We start from the raw sequence: 22,434 nt of genomic DNA on the forward strand, positions 1-22,434 counted from the left end.
ACTGCTACAGCTGGATTGTTTTTCAAAGAACAAATATGAAGTGGCATGGAGATAATTTAAATCAAACAGCCACTAAAACTCTTTTTACATCATCATGCTTGCACGAGGCTGACTGCTAACATATAGGCATAAACTATTTAGGGAAATTAAATTCAGAAGTTTGCCTGTTAGCCGTAACAATGGGACAGTTGACAGAAATATGCCTATTTTTGTCTTAAAATAATAAGTTTGAACAGAGATGTCTCAAACATTCACGAATAAATATGATCCTTGCTATTTAGCCTTGTAACATGGCAAGGGGTACTGAACAAAAACAGTAAAGAAAAGTACATGGAACAAAATGCGCTTACCGTATCTACTTATTTCTACTCTTCTGAAAACAAACCACACAATTAATACTTGGGGCTTAAAATTCATTATCAAGTTCTTTTAAATCAACACAGTCATTTCCTTAAAGATCACCTATAAAGAGACTGATAAAATAAAACCTGTGCTAACATCACTAGTCAAAAAAAGATAAGGAGTTTCTTCATTCCTTTATTTTTACATACCTCGATGGGTACTTTAGTGAGTAAGCAGCAGCCAGGAATCCACCTAGGTTGTGTCCAAGTAAAATCATTTTTTCTAACCCCATCTCTTTTCTCCATTGTTCTATGGATTCCACAAACTGATTTTCTGCTTCTCGAGCATCAGCGTCGAAGTGGGGTCTACTGCTACGTCCAAATCCCAAGAGGTCGAAGGCATGAACGGTCCTGTTTTCACAGAGCTCTTCAAAATTGAGAGCCCACATTCCGACACCTCCTCCAAAACCATGGAGGAGGACAAGTGGAGTTTTACGTGTGAGGTCTGGAGAGAATGTCAGCGTCCATATTTTATTTCCATTGGCTATATACACATACCGCTTATTGTATGTGCTTGTAATGCCTGAAAAAAGAGTGGGAAAAAAATGATATTGCTAGACTGATAAAATATAAAGGACATTTTATGGAAACTACTGTTTGGAATAGGACTTCCCTTTCAAAGCTGAGCCTACAGGCAAATATCATAAATAAGGGAACAATGAAAACAGTTCTAAACCTGGTTATTTCATCAATGTAGAAGCTGTATTAAAAAAAAATCCTGATTATGGAAATTGATAGAAAAATTTGTTAAATCTATAAATCTTATTAAAAACAGACTTACATTTTAGCATTTTGTCCTCAGCCTCTTTAAGGTGTAGCAGCGATGTAGGACACCAAGCAGGAAGCCAGCTGAACAGCCATCCTAACCTGCAACAGCAATACAGAATATAAAGTTCCTGAGCAAGACGATCCCATTCTGCAGCATTTGATGTTTTGAAGGAGTTCCTTCTGCTGATCTTAAAAGACCCCATGTATACCACACGTCCTGCAGGACAGGAGTGAGCAGTAGGAAGAAATCCACCTTCCCCTGTCTTTTATGAGGTGGTGTAAGGCTCAGGGGTGTTGTTCAAACAGCACGCTGTCCCTCTGCTGCCTGTCCCTTATCAGGGTGTACCGATGTATCTCCGTCAGAGCAGGCTTCTTCTGGGAACCCGGAGACATGAGTCCTCACCGCGACCCGAGAAGCTTGGCAGGAAATAAAACACAATCGTGGGGGTGTCCAGGCCCCTCTCAGGTTCCCCTGGAAGCCTGCCTGCACATACACCACCCTGCATGAACCCTCTGCTTCCAGAAAAGCAACAAGCCTCGTGCCTGCCAGCCTAACCCGAACTAAGATGCACACACCAAATACATTCAAAAAGTGGAAAATAAGCAGGTTTATTCTAGCAAAGCAAAGCACCAGGGACTTCATTACAGACTTAGAAACAAAGTCACAGCAGAAAATCAAACAGCAACCTCAAGCCCCCCTAGCAGAAGCTACTTTTCAGCTGTCACTTGCTATCTTTATAGTACCCTCTTGACCATGAGAGCAGGAGAATGACTCAGCTAGCAGCACAGCCTCAGGGACATCAAAGGACACAGCAATTAGGTGCAGCTCTTCCTAGGTGCTATTTTTCCCCCCCTTTTCAACAAGGAATACCCTTCTCCCTCCCTTGCCTGTTTTTGAAGCAGCTCAGACTACTTGCAGTGCAAAGGTTGCTACTGTAGGACCTCAAACCACTCCTCGTGGAGAAGAGCATGAAGACACCAAACTCACGATCAATTTTCTTTCTTTAAAGCTTTTTTTTCCTACCCTGAATTCCTTTCCAATTCATTACAGTATTTTCAGGATTGAATGCTGCAAGCATCAGTCGGACAAAAATTGATCTTAAAAGATTACTAGCGTCCAATTTTTCGGAGCTTGCACAACCCATCAATAACAAATTTATGATTTTTCCTTCCAAGTTCTTTATCCAAAGGACATTCTCCCCACCCTTCTCAGGGGCTGAGCTATCCCAGCTGCACAGCTATTTACGTTTATGATACAACACAGCAGGGTGTTTGGGAAGGCACAATGCAATCGCAAGCTGTGCTGCATTTAGGGAACATCAGAAAAAAAAGAAATCAAACATAACCTACTTGGTCAAGAAAGGATTCATCATCCAATCACCCATGGCCACTGTTACTCAACGTTATTTACTTTCCTGAGAAACACACGGATGTCTGGCTGGTCTGTAAATAACCTTCCTAAACCCCCGAACGTGGGAAGCACGCTGATGGTGTGTGGACTGAGAGCTGGGCAGCTTAATGCTGTACGCTTGCCCAGATGCCTCCTGCAATCCGAGACTTGAAGAAACTCAGCATCCTCCAGGAACGGTATTCAACTGATTGGCTTCCACATTAAAATAGATATCCTAAAGGGTCAGAAAAGGTATCTTTGAGGTTAAAGCAGGCACCTGCCAAAAGCAACATCACCAGCAAATAACTGTTGAATCTGGGTTTAACAATATCAGCGTGTCTGATGTTATGAATTACTCTGGTGGATTACTAAACAATAGTTATCCCACCACCCTTTTAAGCCAAACTTTCTGCTAGTTAGGTGCTGAAACACCCATTTGTATTCATAATTCTTAAGTCAGAAGCACAAAATCCAGTCTCTGTTTTCCTCAAGCTAAAACTGTACGAAATATTTGTTCTTAGGGAAACCACTGATTTAGCAAAGGAATTGTATGTCTGTAACATGTCAACATGAAGACAGTGCAGAGATATGACCACAATGAAATAAAAATGAAATCTACAGCTCACAACCTCTGAATTTCATTTCCCAGTACTAGGGAGCCACCTGAATACCCAAGAAAAATATTTAGAGAATTGTATCAGAATCAGGAAATTTTGGCCTAAGTGTTCACTCTTTCCTTTTGCTAATTATCAGTACTGTTTATAAATACAGAAAGGTTCATTCAGAAGAGACATCACACACATGTGAACCTTGACAAATAAAGTCAGCAAGCTGAAATGCTTAGCATAAAAATCGTGTATGTGTTTCAGTCATTCTGTACTTGCTGAACTAAAAGAGCAAATGAAGATGACTTTCTGTCAAAAAAGCGATTAAGAATTTAGGAAAATATTTAATCATTTATATTCAAGACTTAATCCTTTGTTTTCCCCCCTCCTTCCAACAAATTGCCTGATGTTCTCCACATGCAGAGAACAATGAACTACTTAATTTATTTAATCATATCCCTGCTATAGGCAGCCTGTAGCCTTCCAGAGGTATCATTTATTCTGTACATCTGTGCTAAACGTGTCCTCTAAATGCACACAAGAATGTCAATTGCTTACATGACCTATCATTTTTATTACTGTGATATTAAGTTAAAATAGCTATGTAGCATCAAAAAAGAAGCAATGGCTCTTTCAAGACCATTTGTTCACCAGCAATGTAGATAAGACATGAAATAAAACTAAGGATTTCAGCTGGAGTTTCACGTTGTTTCCTCACATCTGTTTGGGGGCAGTTGAGCTTTCACAGCCACCTGAACAAGCCTGGAGCACTGGAGCCAGGAAAAATTGGGGGTCAGGAATGGGGTTGATGCCCTGCTAGGGGCTCAATTAACACACGAGTCTGTAAGATGTAACTGACCTCCAGACTTCTTGTACGTATTTGAGGCAGGAGGCCAGAAGGGATGGGGAAGTCCCAGAGACAAGTGTTACATGGCCTTAGCCAAGGTGACCGGCATGAGGCTAAATTAGCGAGACCATCGGTAGTTTATGCTGACAAATATGGTAACAAATACTGAAAATAGCAGCCCCTGGGGGAAATACACACAGATCTTTGATGCCTTGTAGAAGCTGGAGCCACAATCACTCTGCACAGGGGCCAGGCCCCAACTGGTAGTCCTGCTTCTCTGGGTCCATGTGGTGCTGGTCTAAACCAGACTGGGAGGGCTGGAGCTTTGTGTGTGATGTGTGTTTGTGTTGTAGAACAGAAAAATTATAATTTCAGTCACTATCCACTTGCCGTATCTATCCTGCTTACTAAATACATTTCAGATTGTACCTCACTGGGAAGCATGGTGCTGTGTTGCAGCCGTCTCACCCAATTCCCCCATGACAGTCTGCTGTTGGCTTATTTTAATAACAGACAGCCCCAATCACATCCTTATTTGCTATGCAATCAAAAGCAAACAACGGGAAACCATAGCATGCAGTTTAATTAACGAGAAACCCTGCTCAATCAAGCACAACCTTCCTACTTTTAGTGGCAGGCCTGGGTGTCTGTGAACCACTCAGAACAGAAGATTGTTGTGAAGTTACATAAGAGGAAAGAGATCTCTCAAACTAATCTAATTTTTCACTGTTAGGCAACTTGTGGATGTATAGCAGTCCTGCTTTGCCTCACATGGTGTGATGCTAATTGTCTATGCTATAAGTTGACTGATTTCCATGTATTTTGCCAGACTATTTTTTACCAAGCAGATGCTGAGTTAAAGATCTGAAGTAGGCAGCCCTTATCGTGCCACTCCGGTCACCAGACAAGTCAGTGAAGGCCTTCCTCTGGAGATACACACGGATGTTATGGGACATGATGGTCTCAGGGAAGGCCTTCCCAAACACAGCAAGTCATGGCAGGCTCCCAAATATACCACCCTCACAGGAGAAGATAGATGGAAGCTCCTAACCTACAAGTAGCACACCTGGCGAATTTTGTTGGCATGAAGAGGCACAACCTCCAATACCCAAAATCAGAAAACGAGACCTAATTTCACAGTCCTTAGCTCCTCCTTCATGTAGGAAAATCTTAAAGCTGAGGGGTGTTTATTTGAAATTGTTCTATACAAGTCTTGGTTGTATTTCTGCTTCCTTGCTCATGAACTGATCATTCTTGATAGTCTGAAAGGGCTTAAGACTTCAAGAGTTCCCAGCTACATAAAAACAATAATAAAAAATAATTAAAAAAAAAACACAATTGAGAGGTGATAACTGTACTTCTGCTGTTCCTTCTACTAAGCCTTACAAGCCATGATGGGGAATGTTACTACATTTTCCCAGCTCCAACTCAATATATTATATGACAATGTTCATATTGCACTTTTTGAAAAGAGATGAAAAAGCCTATTCACCCAAACAAGGTAAATCTAACTTGAGAAAATTGTAAAAATCTTATTCCACTCAATGAAGACATATACTGTAGACAAATTTTTGACTTACCTGTCAACTGCAGTGCGCTTGACTGAGTGAATCTCATATGTAAGCATGCTCAAAGTGAAAGTATTAGGATTTAGAGGGTACTGGATGTCAGAGCTAAGGAGGCAATTTTTCATTTATAATACATACTCTGCGTGTACAAGCATAGGAAAGGAAACAGATATTAAAAATAAGTAATGATTACTGTCTGCAGAAATCTAAGGGGTAAAGAATTATTGAATATTGTGTAAAGGGTAATACTTCTTTTTCTTAGCTGCTCAAACATTAATTTGAAACAAGTATTTGCTGTCACAGCTCAACTTAAATTGCCCAAGGGTAACTTTCAAAAGAACTGAGCATCAAGTAGAGGCAGAGGCACAGCGAATGCGACCCACCCATCCACCTCCACGAACTAGGTCAAATCAGATGAAGAATGTGGCAAATAGGTTAACTCAGATAACTATCATTCTGACAGCTAGATTAAACCTATTTAGCTCGGTGAGAGTCGATTATGTGCAAGACCACTGATGGATTTGTGGCCACTTACAAATTTGGCATGCTCCAAAAAAAGCTCATGCAAGCTTCGGTAATACTGAAGGACAGTAAACACTTCTTGTTATGTTGACGCGTGCACTCAGACAGCTGACAGTCTACCTGATTTCTGGCCTGTAAGGCTGGTTTCAAAAATGAAGCTCTACCATATCAAGATGTTCAACTGAATGTTCAACAGAAGTTGGTTGTAACTCTATATAGGAGATATAAATATACAGACAGTCTTCACATGCTCTTCAAGCTCACAATGTAATTACTCCTGTTAGAGTTGTATGAATGTGTGACTTTGAAGATGTATTAAGCTTAAAATCAGAGGTATTTTCCCCATGTATAATACTGTTGTAGAGCCAGCTGCTATAATCTATGGAAAGCTTGGGTGTCAAAAAAGGAAAACACAAAATCTGTAAGTGAAAGAACTCCACTAAATCAGAGTAAAGGAAAGCAATGTCATTTGCTATGTGGTGACTTGTCAAAAATTACTGACCTTCTGAGAGAATATATGCAGAGATCTTTCTACAGTGTTTACGATAAACTTTACTTTTGACTACAAATTTTGAAATTAGTAAGGAAATTAGAACTCCCAGTACTAATCAAAAAAGACACACCGAAATGTATCAGTGACAGAAGCGTGGAAAATAGTTTCTCATCACAAATATTATCTGGACTTAAAAATTCCACCAGTAGGAAAATCAGAGCTCAGCATTTACAACAATTACACAATAACTCACAAAGGACTGAGGGAATGTAAATACCCGAGCAACACAGCTGCATATCTGCTGTTGTCCTGCTCTCAATAAATGAACATATTTAATATTTTTAATTGAATTTCTGCTTAAAAAGCTAAAACACTGAGTGAACTCACTGGTAAATCATTTCAAGCTTTACCCTTAAAGCTTATTAGAATCAAGCTGATCTTTCAAAAACCCTAAACCTCTCCTCTCTCAGAATTAATTCTAGCTATTTGTAAGGAAGAGAGTAACATCAACTAAATGCATAGACTTTGTTATACTGTTTCTGCATAACACTAAGAGGAATGGCATTCTGATTTTCAGGCCATCCAGCCAGCAAGATCATTATGAATATCAGCTGATTTGAGCCAGTCCCAAAGTAAGGAGAAGTTTGCACTATAACAGAAAAACATGTGTAAGGTAATGGAAAAACAGCTCAGATTCTCACATTTTTTCTGTATAAAGTATTTTTGAAGTACTGTGCTAGCAAAGGAATTTAGAACTGTTTATTTTTTTTTTAATCAAAAAATAAAAATTTGGAAAACACCATAACTACTCCCAAGGTTTTAAGTAATTTCTTCACATGAAAATATTTAAGCACTGTCCTTCAATAAAACTAGTCATATATTTAAGTGTCCTGCTGAATTGAGGCTACAGTGCTCAGTGTTTTATGGGAAGAAACCCTAAATATTTGTATATGATCATTAATGCATAAGTGACAGTCAAAATACATCGATAATTAAAAGAACGGGACAGCTACTGTTATGGCAGGTTTCAATATCATTTAAAACTGCAAGGTAAAGCAACCCAGCCAGCCCTTTCAATTTCTATAAAAATACCAAGAACAGGCAAAACAGGAGTGAAAAGGAGCTCCTCATATTCACAATGGGGCAAAAGTTCAATATATCAAATTTAGGGCAAAATGTCAATTGTAAAAGTAAAACAGTGTTTTACTATAATGCTCTAAAAACACGCTGTAATGTGGATTTCATAGGTGCTTAAGTGAAAACACCGAGACTCAGTCTTATTTTTTTTTCCCAGGGGAACAGCAGAAGTAAGTCTGTTTAATCAAATGTTTTCTGCATTTTCATCAGCATCAGTTGTAGCTGATACAGAATCAAGAGGTGAATAGCATGTGGCTTCTTGCCTCTTCAACAACAAGTTTTTAGAGCCAATTCCATTTTGGGCAATTAAATTTCAAGTTTATGGGCAACAACCTGAAGCAATACAAAGCAAAAGAAACTGTCAAGGATAACAAAATCAAATATGACTTCATGTGTCAAAATACCAGAGAGAAGCAGGTTTACATCTGGCTAATTTGTGTCTAAGAGTTAAATTATAACACACTCTTACTTTCTCATTTCATTAATTATTATATATAATAAGAGTTTCTTCCTAATATCTAAACCTACCCTCTCTTAGCTTAAAGGCATTGTTTAAGATGGTTTAAAGCCATTCACTATATTCAAGTTCTATCTCGTTCTCTACTTACACCTTGGAGAATGCGCCTTTGATGTAAGTTGTGTAACAAATCAGTGAAAAAAAAATACTTTGGAGAAAAACGTAATAACCTATTTCAAGCTAGTATGTGAAAGAACAGAAAAACATGTTTTTAAAACCACAGTAAACTGAAAAGTGAACTTGAGGAGATAAAGAACCAGCAACTATTTCCAATTCAAGAAAGTTTTTAATTATGTATTGGAACTGCACATCTCTGGATCATACTTGATAACATTTTTCTGTTTGTAACACAGTACTAAATGACTAATAGTGATATGAAATGTAAAATGCATCAGGCACTACCACTAAAATTAGGATGTCACTTAATCACTGCAGATTTAATTTTGTGAACACATTCAAGTTCTCCAATATAGCTTCAGTCAAGCCGACCTCCTTTAGCATTTCAACAGCTGTAACCATTCAAAATCCAAGAAAATTATACATGCAACCTAGGTACCAGTATAGGCAGAGCTTAAATCTTGCTATGAATGACAGCTAGGATGGAGAAAGGTTAAATACGGAGAAGTAAATAAAAAACATTATTAAAGACCAAGATAAATCTTCCTTCTGTTCAAAGGATATGTAAGAATGTAACTGGGAGATACTGATTTTAAAATAAAGGTATAAAGAAAAGGACATTGAATTGGCAACAAGAGAAAGTATTACTGATTAGCATGAAAGAAAACTCCAGTTTCCCAATTAAATTTTACAAATTTTAGGAAATTAGGACAATACATTTATCATGTGAAAGCAACATGCTCTGCATGAAACTGAGAATAGGGTGAAGCAAATAATATATATTAGACTTAAACCTTTACCAGATAAAGTTAACTGCAGTTAATCTTCATTATCAGTCTGTTAAGTAACAAAAGCCCATTTCTAAAATGGGCTTTTTTTCTAAATTGTTTTTTGTTTTTTGTGTTTTTTTTTTTTTTTTCTAAAAGAAAGACAAAATGCATAGAGGAGTCCACGTGTTAGTCCATCTCTGAGAAGCACCCTGCTCTTGCATTTTCATTCCTGCTGGTGTCAGTAGGAGGTGAAATGGGCGACCTGATGCCTGAATCTCAGGCAATCACCACTACTAGATCAGATATAAAAACTTAGTATTCCTTCCATTTTGTTCAACTATTTTTGTGGCTTCTCTCTCCGTCAGGTTTGTGAAAAGATTCATCTTTAAAAGAAGCTGTATTTTAAGCCAACTAATTATAGAGACCCAGCTGACAGAGAGTGAATCTGTTAACCAGAAGATCTATGGGCTAATAATGTGCAAAAAAAGGAGTAGTGGGGCACATTGGAAGCTGACAAGCTTTAAAGTCAGAGGTGCCACTGACAGTAAGATATAATCATGACCTCAGTCGGTTTGGATTTAACTGGGCAGGGATATCTCCGGAACAGGGCTGAGGATAGGGTTTCATGAGTGTGTAACCAATTTTAGGACTCCCTCTTACAGCCTTTCCTTCCTGTCCCCCAAGTGCAGTATGTTCTTCAGGACTTTAATTTTCTGCGGATGATGCATGCAGTCAGAATCATTCAATCACACCATCATAAATGTATCATCAGTCATACACAATCTATGTACAATAACTGTTATTGCAAGGGCTGCCTAACCAGGGCAGAGCTTCTGCACATACAGTAGGAGCTAGATGTAGCAGCCATCACAGCAAGTTGAATGGGATGTTCCAAGGACAAAAATTAACTTCTGGCAACTGCAAACATCAGAAGAAAAATATTCCATGGTCCACTTTACAATCATCGCATGAAAAGATCAAAAAATGTTGCAATCATCAGGGAGAGACCTTGAAGAGCATACTATGATGGCAAGACTCAGGAGAAAGAATTAGGAACATGATAGGGGAACAAGACACCAACTCCTGTAACAAATGTCTATTTACCATTTTGCAGAGATGACAAAAAGACCATATGAAAGTGCTGTGAGTGGGTTAAAAAGGAAAGCTTTTTTTTTTTTTTTTTTCCCAGATGACATAAGCCTGCCTATGAAGTTCTGTTTAGATGAATGTCAAGCCAAGACATTCCATGCAATTAGATGTTGTGAAACTCCTGGATACTTCACTAACATTAAAATAGAATGTTTTGAAAACCTCTGCATAATATTTCTAGGAAGTGTAATGTACCTCAGGTCCATTTCAACAAGAAGCCCATGGTATCTGGTTATTGCAGAATATTGCTACACTGGGCCAGAGGTAAAAACAATGCATTCCTCATGTACTTACTGCATCTTGAACTCTGTATTCAGAACATTCAACATCAAGATCATTGTAAAAATTCACAAGGAGATTTTATTACCATTTCTATTTATACCAACAGAGCTACACAGGACTACTGCGTACCGGAATTAACCTGAGAATGTAGATAAGGTAAATCCATAAACAATCAGCATTTGATGGCTATTTTATTGCTTCTGAAGTTTACCACGGTGTTTGAACTCATTTGAGCAGCCTGAGCATTCAGGCAGTAGAGTATATCCACAGTTTGCTCTCTCCCATGCTGAAACTCAGCCACAGGTATGCCTTGCCATATACCTTACATCACTGTGCCTCCCTCTTCCCCAGTTTCCTCTCTGTCTCCCAGTACTGCCTTTCCATTTGTTTATCCATACCACTAACAGTAACCAAGTAATCAAGCCCTCAGTTATTTCCTGCCTCATTTTCTAAGCAGTCGGTATTTTATATTTTAATTTAAAAGCCAAAATCAAACTCAACCTAGAGGAAAATCCTGTCGGCAGCTACAGACCAGGTAGGAAAGAATACAGAATGCAGAGACAAAGATGCAGATGTGGTGGAGAGGAAAGGGGGGAGCTGCAGTCATGGTAAAGCTGTGACAGGGACCATACATGTAACACAGCTTACCTACCAGACAGTCCCTACACCCCTTTGCCTCCTCCTCAGCAAATTCACATCTGATGGAACTCGGCATTGCCACAGTCATTAAGTCGTTAAGTGTTTTCATAGACATTGCACGGCACACTGCATTGAGAATTTAGGAAGAAACGTATAAATGAACTGAAGAAAATGAAAACTCTCTCTTGGTGTCCTTCAGATATACGTAACTTTCTATTACTTTCGTTTCATCCATCCACTTACTGATGTACTCATGTTGCCCTTCAGATATTGCATAACCTCACCCTTTATGTACTGTTTAAACCCTACCTGTCAGCCTTCTAACACCCAGCATGGCAGAGGCCCACATTTCAGACCGTCCCCAACTTCCATCACACAGAACAATAACAGAATCTGCAAATAACAACCGCCTGTTACAAATATACACCACTGCCCATCCATGCTCTACCCTATCTTTTGTTTATATCCCATACTGTATCATGCATAATTTAGATAGGAGATGGGTTTGTTTATTTTTCTGTAAAGAGCCATAAAAAAAACACCTATAAAAGACTACCTAAAGCACATCATTATTCCCTTAGCTCCAAGCACACTACATGCAAACCACACTCCTATCATCCAACCTGCCTCTACGTGAGTGTAAATACACACTGAAGATGCACTGCTTTGCTGCTTGCCATTCGAACAGCTACTACGATGTGTTCCTTATCATAGTCACCTACAGTGACTGACTCTGTCAAACTTCAAGAATTGGTATTTGAACTCTGGGCTACCTAGCCTCATTTCTACTCCTTGTAAAACTCTTGGGCACAACCCCTCCCTTCATCCTCAAACTAGAAGATGCTTTTGTTTACGTGACTACACATCAAATGTTTAATGTGTCAGAAAGACACGTAAGTAACCTCAGAAAGAGGTAAGAATCATCATCATAGAATGGTTTGGATAGGAAAGGACCCTAATAACCATCTAATTCCAACCCCCTGCCATGGGCAGGGACACCTCCCACCAGACCAGGTTTCCCAAAGCCCCATTCAGCCTGGCCTTGAGCACCTCCAGCGATGGGGCATCCACAGCTTCTCCGGGCAACCTGTTCCTGTGCCTCGCCCTCAGGGTAAATAATTTCTTCCTAATATCTAATCCAAATCCAGCCTTTTTTAGTTTAAGAACTTTATTCCTTGTCCTGTCACTACACTGCCTGATAAAGAATCCCTCTCCTGCTTTCTTGTAGGTTTCCTTTAGGATTTGGAAGGCTGCAAAAAGCCATTGCATCAAATATCCCCTTTTGGACAAGTGCAGAATAATTAATATGCCTTTAGGATCAGTATAACGTACTAAATGCAATGAAGAAAAAAGTTTCTAGAATAGCCTGCCAGCACCAACCTACCCCATTTTTTTTCCTCCTCATTGCTGTATCTTTCTCTTCCTCATTCCAGTACATGGATGGACTTCCTCAGTGGCAATAGGCACCTGTGCATCTTTTATTACAGAAAAGATTTTGGGGGGTTTATTTTCCTCTCCTTTTTGTCACCTCGTATGATCCTTGGTTTTCTATTACAAGTCATTCAGAGCTCCTTCCTACTCCGGCATTCCTCACCGTATTTTCTCAGTGTCATTCAAGGCTTTACCCTTAAAATCCCCCTCTTTTACCCTCTTAACCTTATTCCAGAGTGACCTCATTTCGTTACACAGCTTCACGGACTCACAAATCTCTCTTCTCCACTGACCTCTCCCTTGCTGTTCAGCTTCTCATCTGGATCTTTCAGTTTCAGCGCCAACGTCAACTCACTCACCTTTCCTCTCATGCCCTCTTCTCTCTGGCTCTCAAGACAAATTATGGACAAAAACCTATCCTGGAAGATCAGAGTTGCAAGAAAACACTCAAGTTATGAAATAAGCTAATTGAAATTTCCTCAACAAACAATTTTAATAAACCACTAAATATGAGGGGGGAAAATGAAGATGCTTTCATAATTTATGAGTGGGGAAAGTGGTTCAGATTCTCTCAATAATGTGCAGAAAAACTGCAGGTTGTGCAGATTCTCCTGGCACAGACAAGATTATTTTCAGAGGGCTAAGCTCTAACTGGGCCTACGAGGCACAGCCCAATTGGCCCAAATAAAATACAGAGCCCAGGGGCAGCACTTCTAACAGACTCTATAAAAACTTAAGAGGATGCCCCAAACCATGCAACCCTGGCAAAAGGATCGCTAATCCTGGCACTTCTCATTTTCATCCTCAGATGTAAGGACTTGAGCCAGGTGACTAATCGACCTAGTAAGACATTTTATAGGGGATTTCTGTCATAACAGATGACTCAGCCAGATAATCAGGGAAGGAGAACGGGATCTTCTACCAGAGGCAATGGAAAGCTCCAGGTGAGCCATTAGAAGTGCATGTTCTTTAGTAATGGGACATCCATGTATTATATAAATGAAGCATGAAGCATGTGTAACACACTCTGGGATTGTGTTGGGGCCTGGTGGTGACAGTGGAAACAAAGCACTTGAATGCTGCTTCACCAGTGTTCCCACATGCAACTGGAGGGGAGCCACTGAAAGGATTTTTTCCCTGCTGCTTGGAAAGAGGGGAAAAGACCTTCTGCAGCTCTCTGGAGTCAGCTGGTGGTACCTTTCCTCATGTTGTCTAATACAAGAACAAGTTGCAGAAAGAGTGGGGGAGAAAACCTTTAGCACAGCAGTGTCTAACCTGTGCCATTCAAACCTCTCCATGATGATTCCTGAGGCGATCTCCCTTAAGAATCGTAAAGAAATAAAAACTGGTCTGAAAAGTCACAAATGTATTTCCTGAATTATAAATAGGATGCCCTAAACTTACTATTTTTTAATTGTTAAACTGTGAAAGACAATTCAGCGACCTGGCTGTACCTTGGTGAAAAGGTCCTGACCAAGGCCACGGTTCCCCAGCAGCCCCATCATCTGCTTTCCCACTAAGCTGAGGGCGCTTGAAAGGCAGTGGGTTAAGTTATAAATGGATCTACCTGAAAAGCCACATCACCACGGGAAGTCCATTACAAGTAACTACCGAGGACCGATGTGAAAAAACATAAAGAAAATTGAAAAATAAGAAATTATTCCCTAAATGTCTGTCCTAAGCACGAGCCAAAGAATCTCTGATAAACAAGGGGCTCCAAAGAGTAGTCAATACCAAGTAAAAGAGATGAACAAATCGTCTACTTCTATATTCTCACTGCAAATATATATATATTTTTAAACCTTTTTCCATAACGCTTGCAGGTGCTAGACTTGAAAAGCAGAGCATTACTGTACTGACATTTAGGTGAGTTTCTTCCCTGTACAAGGACAGTGCACGCACTGCCAAGATCATTTTGCTAGTGTTGCTGGAAGGAGAAGATAGCCCTTACTGTATTTTGCCATCCTTCCCTTTCTCAAGTCTGTGTTGGGGGAGAAGAGATCTTCCTGACCACTGCAGACCTTTCCTTCCCAAACTCATATAAGGACAGGAAAACTAAAACAATCCTATAAATGCCTGATAAACTGCTCATACACTACATGCACTTTCAGATGAGCACACAAACGCAGTGCAAAAGGCACCAAGCACTGAAGTTATGACTGACACAACAGTGAAGAAGACAAAACCAGAAGAGGAAGGAAACATCCCTTAACCTCTTCCTGCACACACTTCTCACAGTGCACTTATGTTTTCAGTGTCTCTTCAAAGATGGAAGCTGTAGGTCCCAAACCTGCTGTTAGCTGTGTATGCCACAGAACAGGCTGTTAGAAATAGTCTTCTTTCACCAAGAAAGGTAAGAACCACCCGGCTTTCATCAGTCTACCTCTATTTAGCTTGCTTTAGAACCTAAATGATGTAACCAGCAGAAAAATAAAGCAAGACTGAATTGAGAGTAATGTTATGCTTTATGCTTTCATATTACTCTTTAATATATTGGTGTGGTATCACTGTGAACTGTCTTACTAAGAGTCAGAGCTCTATTAAGCTCGATGAATTATTCCTCTTTTATTTCAAACACCTCACTTCAAAGCTATAAAAATAATTCTGTAGCATTTTAAATCACATACCGAAAGAATCAAAACGCAAACAAGCTTGAATGGTATTGCAAAAATAATTGTGGTTACTGGTGTTGCAGTGGAACTTACAGCGTATGTTCTTACATATTTCTCCAAGCTGTTATTTTGTGAGGCTAGAGGTCAGAAGCAAGCAAACTGATGTAAGCTCACAAGTGCAGTTGCCCTAAAATTTTTGTTTTAAAGGAAGTTATTCCACTTTTCACAGGGGGCAAAGGGGGAATTTTTGAGATTTTTTTTTTCCAGATACATACATATATTTAGTAGCTGCTATTACTAGATATATTACAAGCCATGAACAGTCCTGTTGAATTCAGAGTGAGTGTAAGTGAACCAAACATCAGCAAAAAGGTTGAGGTAGGCTGTTTGCCTCACAGGCAGAAGTCTATTTCTACAGCTTATACAGAGAAGGTTCAGGGCTTCGAAGAAGTTTGGGCATCGTTAGCAGGTGATGTGTTTAAACAAGCGATCACTTCCTTGATAGAGACCAAAATATTTGTTTAGTTCAACTTCTCATTCTAGGTTAGGACAAGGCCGTGAGTATCTTTCAGTCGGAATTTCCTACAAAGGAACGTGTCGCTGCGTTTCTGTTTTCACCCTACTTAGGCAGTTACTAGATTTCAACAAACCAGTTGTTTGCATACGTTGCATAACAAGGTGAGTCACACTATTTTCTCTAGGCAGATAAAATAAACTCTGTATTTATTCTTTGTATACACCTATCGCTAGCAATTTAATTTAGGGCTCTAACGCCATAGAGTAAGCCTTCCTCTCACTGCTACAAAGTTTTAAATCCAAAAGTACTTAACACATTTCACTCATAAATTTCTTCCAGGTCCTGGGTTTTGCTCTCTGCTTGAAAAGTTGAAGAAATGCTGATCGTTAGAAACAGCCCCCCCCCAAAAAAAGTGCTAACAACCTGGAGTACTAACATTTCATCACAGCTAATGCACTTTCCGAATTCAAGGAAAAGCATGAGATTTTGTTCTTAGAAGTCTAAGAAGACTTAGAAGTCCTTAATGAATTGGGGGCTTACTCTGAAAGGCTTCACATTAAATGGCCTGATTGTTTAGAAAGGTGACACGGACAACTTCCTGAAAATCAAGTCCCTTTAGAAGCTATCCAGCGGAGTAAGCCATGACAAGAAATTTCTCGTAATCCTCTTTGAAAAATTTAGCCTATGACTCCTTACCCTATGTCCTGATCATCTAACGTTAACAACCCCACAGCCCTGGCGGGCTACTGAAGTTGAGGGCATTTGGCACCACCTAAGCAGCGCTCAGTACCCTGTGTGATCAAATCAGGCAGCTAATACAGTTCAGGCTAATGCGCTGAATGAACACATAAACAAAACAGGTTGAGGCAGAGCTATTTTTAAGACTCCTACTTAGAAAATCTGTAAATCATCGAGAAGAGGCTTTGCAAATAAGATGTATTTTATGGATGCGAATGGATGAGAAAGAACACGGAACCAAGAAGGGAACTGTGGTTACAAATGTACAGTGCTGCAGAAGGTGTAAAAAAACCACAACTGTATGATTAAAAAAAAAGCCATTCTAAGTTTGAGGAAAGGAGGAAAGAGCAGTTACAGGTTGGACTGGATTGCACATTGAAAGAAAAGCCTGCGATGTTTATACTTGGAGAGAGAACAGTGTGCGTATACAGTTGTAAAGGTGCAATGGGGAACCTGGAAAAGATGGATAGTCCAGTTCTGGTCCATCCAGATTGAGTTGGCAGCAGCAAGTCATCTAAGATGAAATATAAACCCACAAAAAAAAAATCAAAAAAGGTCTGCACAGAGAAGAAAACTGAGCACACAGATAGTTTTGGAAGATAAGAGAACAGATGTATCGTATGACAACATGCAAATAGCATCCTGGATATAAAGTTATGAAAGCAGTGTAATTTTCATGTAAGTTTTTAAAGAATTTTAAGTGGAATTCCTCAAAAAAAAAAACGTAATTATGAAAGAAGGGAGAAGGAAAAGGCAAGAAGTGAGTTTGGGGTGGACAGGCAATCGGCAGTATGAGCAATACAATACAACGCTTGATATTTAAAGGATGGAGAAGGAAAAAAAATGATGTAAACAGCGCATTTAGAGCACATTTAAACGTCGGATAGCGGGGGATACAGCACACGCATGACTGGAGCAAAGCCAGATACAGTCTGATCGGGCACTTTCGGGGCTAGAACCGCAAGCTGTGACAGCACAAACTCAGAGCGAGCAGCTCGGGCGTCGTGTTTGCACACAGACTGGGAGCCAGGGCATTTTGTGGTGGGCTCGGGGAGGCAGGGGATGTGTGCTGGGACGGGGCAGGCGACGCGCCGCGTGGCCGGCAGCCCCCTGAGGTACTCCGCGGGTGCGCGCCCCCGCTGCGGGGCAGGGCGGCGGCCGCAGGCGCGTCCCCGCCGCGCCGGGCGCGACCAAGCCGGGCGCACCGCGGGGGGGGGGGGGGGGGGCGCGGTGCGGGCGCTGCTCACGGGCGGCCGGCGGTGGGGCACGGCGGGACCCTGCTACCGGCAGCGGGCACTCACCGCGGCCGCCGGTGGCGGGGATGGGGCCGGGCGGCTCGCAGAGCCGGGCAGGGCCGCCCACAAACCGCGCTGTCCCCCCCTTCCTCCCTCCCCGTGCAGGCGCCGCTGTCCCCGGTCCCGCAATGGCGGCGGGGCCGCTCCCGCCGCGCTCACCCGTCGCTGGCGGTCTCCTCCTCGTCCATGGCGGCGGGGCGGCAGCCGGCTGCTGGCGGTGGCGGAGCGGCGGCGGAGGGCAGCGCGGAAAGGGACAGCGCGACGGCGGCGGCCCCGGCCATCACGGGCCCCTCCCTCCTCCTCCTCCTCCTCCGCGCTGCGTCATCGCCGCCGCCGCCACCCCCACCACAGCGCCGCCCCCGCCGCCATGGCGGGCGGGAGCCGTGAGGGGATGCCGTGAGGGGCGTCCCTCAGCCGCTGTCACACTCCTAAATCGCGTCCCCAAGCACCGTGTCCCCAAGCACCATGTCCCCAAGCACCGTGTCCCCAAGCACCATGTCCCCAATTTCAGCCCCTCACACAAAGACAGGAGCCAGCCGCCCCGCTTTGCACAGCCCTGGGTTCTCAGGGGGGTAGTTTGTGGTTGTTGGTACGGATTAAAAAAAGGATGCGCTCCTCAGCAGCATCCAAACCCATGCCATGGGTTGCTTAATTATTCAGCAGTGTGTGAACTACATTCACATTAAACAATCAGCGAACCCCGATTGAAATAAAACAGAGATGCAGCGAGTGGAAGCACTGTTGAGGCGTTTTTAAGCCTCGCGTTCTTCCCAAATTTTGCTGCGGACCTCAGGCACTTCAGAAAAAACAGAGCGATCGCTGTTCCTTCAGGTTTCTGAAATCCCGTGAGCGAAGCTGTCACATTAATTTGGTAACACAAAAGCCATTCTGCAATTTTAACGCCAGCGATCGTCAAGGTTACACAATCTCAGCTAAAGTTTGTTTGGCTGTGTCACAATGCTGTGGCAATCTAACATTTTTCTCTAGAGAGGTGGGTTTTGTTTTGTTTTGTTTTTCCACTTATTCTCTGAAATATCCTACTTACCGAAAATACGAATATCTGTGCATGCAGTACTATATGATTACCACCAACATTTGCAGTGATGCTCCATGGAATTTGTGAAGAGCCTGAAATAATAGCCCTGAATGCTGTTACTTCTTCTTAACTCCAATGAAATAATATGTTTAAAACCTCGTGAGTAAGATTTAAGCCCTACTCTTGGAACACGCAGGTGTTAGACATGGCTATTTTTGTGATTTCAGTTCAGTTGTGTTTACACAAGCAGTCATTGGTTACACGTATTTAAGAATGTAAATACACAAATAATGCACTTCCACTCATCAGTCTCTTTCTCTTATTTCCTTTCTTGATAGAGATAGCTCAGTTTCTTTTGAGTTGACTTGAATACGTGGATAAATCAGCTGTATTTCTGTGCATGAAGAAATGACTGCACTAAAGCCAATGGAAGAGGGTCAGTCACACGTCAGGTGGCTGATGTGGTGGTGTAGAAGAATGAAGGATAGCTAGATCATGATGAGAAGCAAAGAGTTCAGGTGAGGTTTTCCGTTTTGGTATTTCAGAGAATTTTCTGGACACTGAAAATATCCCTCGGATTCTGAAGGGATGGCTCTTGCCACTGTTTTACTCTCTCACTTCAGTAATAAGCCCCAATGTTCATTTTTAATAGGACTTATATTTGGTCCTTTTTATTGAATTAGTTTGTTGGCCTTCTCTTTAAGAAGAACTATGCTACCCAATGTTGCTATTATAAGCCAGAATTTTATTTTCAGACCCCATCTTGTAACACAGGTGAGATTCCTTTGTTATACACTTTTCAGGGCAAAAGTCTTTTCCTGCTAACATCAGAGCAAAAAAAACAAGTTCTCTTAGCTGTGAGAAGAAAAGCAATCCATCTGACCTCACAAAGCCTCATTGTCCTGGACTGAGATAAAAGTATCAATCTCCATGCTAGAGAAAGACTCCAGGTGACATTATAGAAGCCAGAGTGTCAAAGCCATCTTGCTTACTCTGGATTTCGAACAATAACTTTGAGACCATCTATATTAGAGGTCAGTTCACAGTAACTGTCATTGTTTTTAGCTATTTCAGACTTGAGGTTGTACTATTTTCTATGTCAATACACCTCAAACACAAAAAAATTCTGTATTATATATACTACACTTCCAGTCCTACTTTTGATCTAATAGAAGTAGCTGCTTGTCAGCTAGAGCTGACTGTGACAATGAAACATGAAAAGAGTGCAAGTGTTTATCACCCACGATTTTTACAATGACCCACTTAGTATCTTACTTTTCCAAAGAGCATCACAAATAGCTCACTAAAACCTATCTGATCAAAAACCATAAAGAAGGCTGACCAGGCCAAGCATGTACACACAAAGGAAAAAAATATTGCTTATGCTTGTTTTCTATATGAAAGTGATAAAAACAGCAGCTTGATAAAAGGAACATCATACACTATACCTATTCTGATTTGGTAGCAACAACTACTATGGCAGCCCAGCTCACAACTGAAGGAGTTCCCATCAGTTGCATCCTTGTGGTGGTTCAGCAAATACATAATTTGCTTCCATAAAGCCTCTGCAGGCCCTTTGTTTCTTGCACCCACAGGTCCTTCTTCTCTGAGTGTCTACCCTACATGTTGTCCATGTAGTAGTTCAGGCAGGACTTCCAGCTGGAAGTTTGAGCTTTGCATTGAAGGTAGCCCAGGTTGAAAAGGAGCTATGTTTGCATTCAGAGCCCCTGTAGCACCAGTCTGTAACTATGCCCACAGCAGTTGTGGTAGGAAGTTGTGTAACTGTGCGCAGGAGTCAGCTGTGGGGAGGTCAAGAGAAGTTTAAGTGCTTCAAGAAGCAAGCATACTGCAAAGAGGGGTGATGATGAGATTTGTCCTTATTGTTATATTCAGTATCAGCGACAGCTGGGGCCATGACATGCTGTGCTGCTAGCCAGAACTCCCCTCTTCTCACACTTAGCTATGCCAGCATGTGTCACTCACACATGGTTAACCTGAAAATTCCCTCCTGGATACAGGAGTGGCTGGGAAGAGACAAGGTTTCATGTTTTCTGGTGGGTGGAAGGGTGCTGCCATTAGTAGACTGTGTCTACTTGGGTCTGTGTGCTAGCTCTGAGAGCACATGTTGAGACATTTTCAGCTGCATGAGACAGGGTGTGTAATCTAGACAACGCCACAACCTTATTTTATATTCTTCACCTTTGAAAGTGGATACCTGCATGAACACAAACTGGAGCCCTCCAGGGCTGCTGGAAAAGTCTGCACCTAGCAAGAGGCTAGTTTTGATTAAAACCAGTAAGAAGCAACTAACTGAAAAAGTCAGGGTGGACATTAGTTGAGGCTGTCCATGAAACAGCAGATCCAGCGATCTGAAGAGTATGAAGAGTAGGATTAAAATAAAATCCATGCCATTCAGAAAGGCAGACTTGAATGAACTTGGAGAACTGGAAGTTAGGAGTCCTCAGAAAAGCTTGTATAACAGGTAAAAAGAAAAGGAAGAGTGAATTCACAGGAGCAGCTAGTTATTTAAAGGAATGTTATTAAGGACAAACACAGGTTTTCATTGTGAAGGAAAGTCAGCAAGTATAGTTAACGAACCAGTTTGGCTAAATTACTCAAGAAATAAATGTATAGGGATGGAAAAAAAAAGTAGGTTAGGATATTAAGGCTGAGAATTAGAGTATAACTGAAGTATGTAGAAACAAAATTCAAAAAACACAAGTATAAAATGGCACACAACTAGCAAGCAAAATAATAATAATTAAAAAAATCACTCTAGAAACATGCTAACTGTATGAGGTAGAAATGGTTCTCTAACTACCAAGTGAGAAAACTAAAGGTGTCAGAAGGGCAGTGCCTTCTAAGCCTCACTAAATAGATCAGTAAAATCAGGAAACTGATGCAATAACAACAGAAGATAAGATTTTAGCTGCAGCTAAGAAAAGGGTAGAGTACTTAAGTCAGGTATTTTCAGGTTGACCTGAAGTTCCTCTTTTACTCCATCCTAGGGTATTTAAAGGTGTTGCTCACAGAATATCAGTGTCATTAATCAGTATCTTTGAGAAAGTGTGATTGTTGGGTAGCACAGAGGAAGGCTGTAAAGTGACAAGCACAGTGGAGGGGAGGGAAGAGAGAAAAGAGGAGGTATGAAATGGTAGATTAATAAAATTAATTTCAGTTCTTAGAAAAACAGTGAAAGAAATAAATGTGCATCCATGAAAAACAGCATAGAGATTGGTAACTGTCAGCAAGAAATTATGTCTCAAACATCTGACTGACTTTATAACCAGATGACCTATCCTGTGGAAAGAGACAAGCTACAGATGCAATGCGTCTTGATTTTCAGGTAAATTTTCATTTGACTCCCTTCAACAAATTAATCGAGTGTGATTTACATTGATCTACAGCAAGGTGCATACAGAGCTATCTGGAAAACCAGAGTAACAGGATGGTGCTCTATCAAACTGGCAATGGGTATATTAAGTGGGATTGCACAGATCCCACATCTGGTGCTAGTCATTACTGACCTGAAGGATGCTTATAAAAGGGAAAATGCTTATTGAATTCATAAGTGTATCAGGCAGGGAAGGAGTAAGTATG

At 41.1% G+C, this 22,434-nt stretch overlaps 1 protein-coding gene across 1 annotated transcript in view; it reads right to left on the reverse strand.

Annotated features, from left to right (window-relative positions):
• The window catches only part of ABHD5 (abhydrolase domain containing 5, lysophosphatidic acid acyltransferase), a 28,295-nt gene extending 10,225 nt beyond the window's left edge, over positions 1 to 18,070 (reverse strand). Inside the window, exons 1-3 of the mRNA XM_032182007.1 lie at positions 17,958 to 18,070; positions 1,183 to 1,268; positions 552 to 924 (exon numbers count right to left, since the gene is read on the reverse strand). Of these exons, the coding sequence (XP_032037898.1) occupies positions 552 to 924; positions 1,183 to 1,268; positions 17,958 to 17,986 (488 nt within the window). The 5' untranslated portion in view covers positions 17,987 to 18,070. The remainder of the gene's footprint in view (positions 1 to 551; positions 925 to 1,182; positions 1,269 to 17,957) is intronic.
• Between the last annotated feature and the right edge of the window lie 4,364 nt (positions 18,071 to 22,434).

The sequence above is a fragment of the Aythya fuligula genome, chromosome 2 (assembly GCF_009819795.1).
Source record: "Aythya fuligula isolate bAytFul2 chromosome 2, bAytFul2.pri, whole genome shotgun sequence".
NCBI lineage: Eukaryota > Metazoa > Chordata > Aves > Anseriformes > Anatidae > Aythya > Aythya fuligula.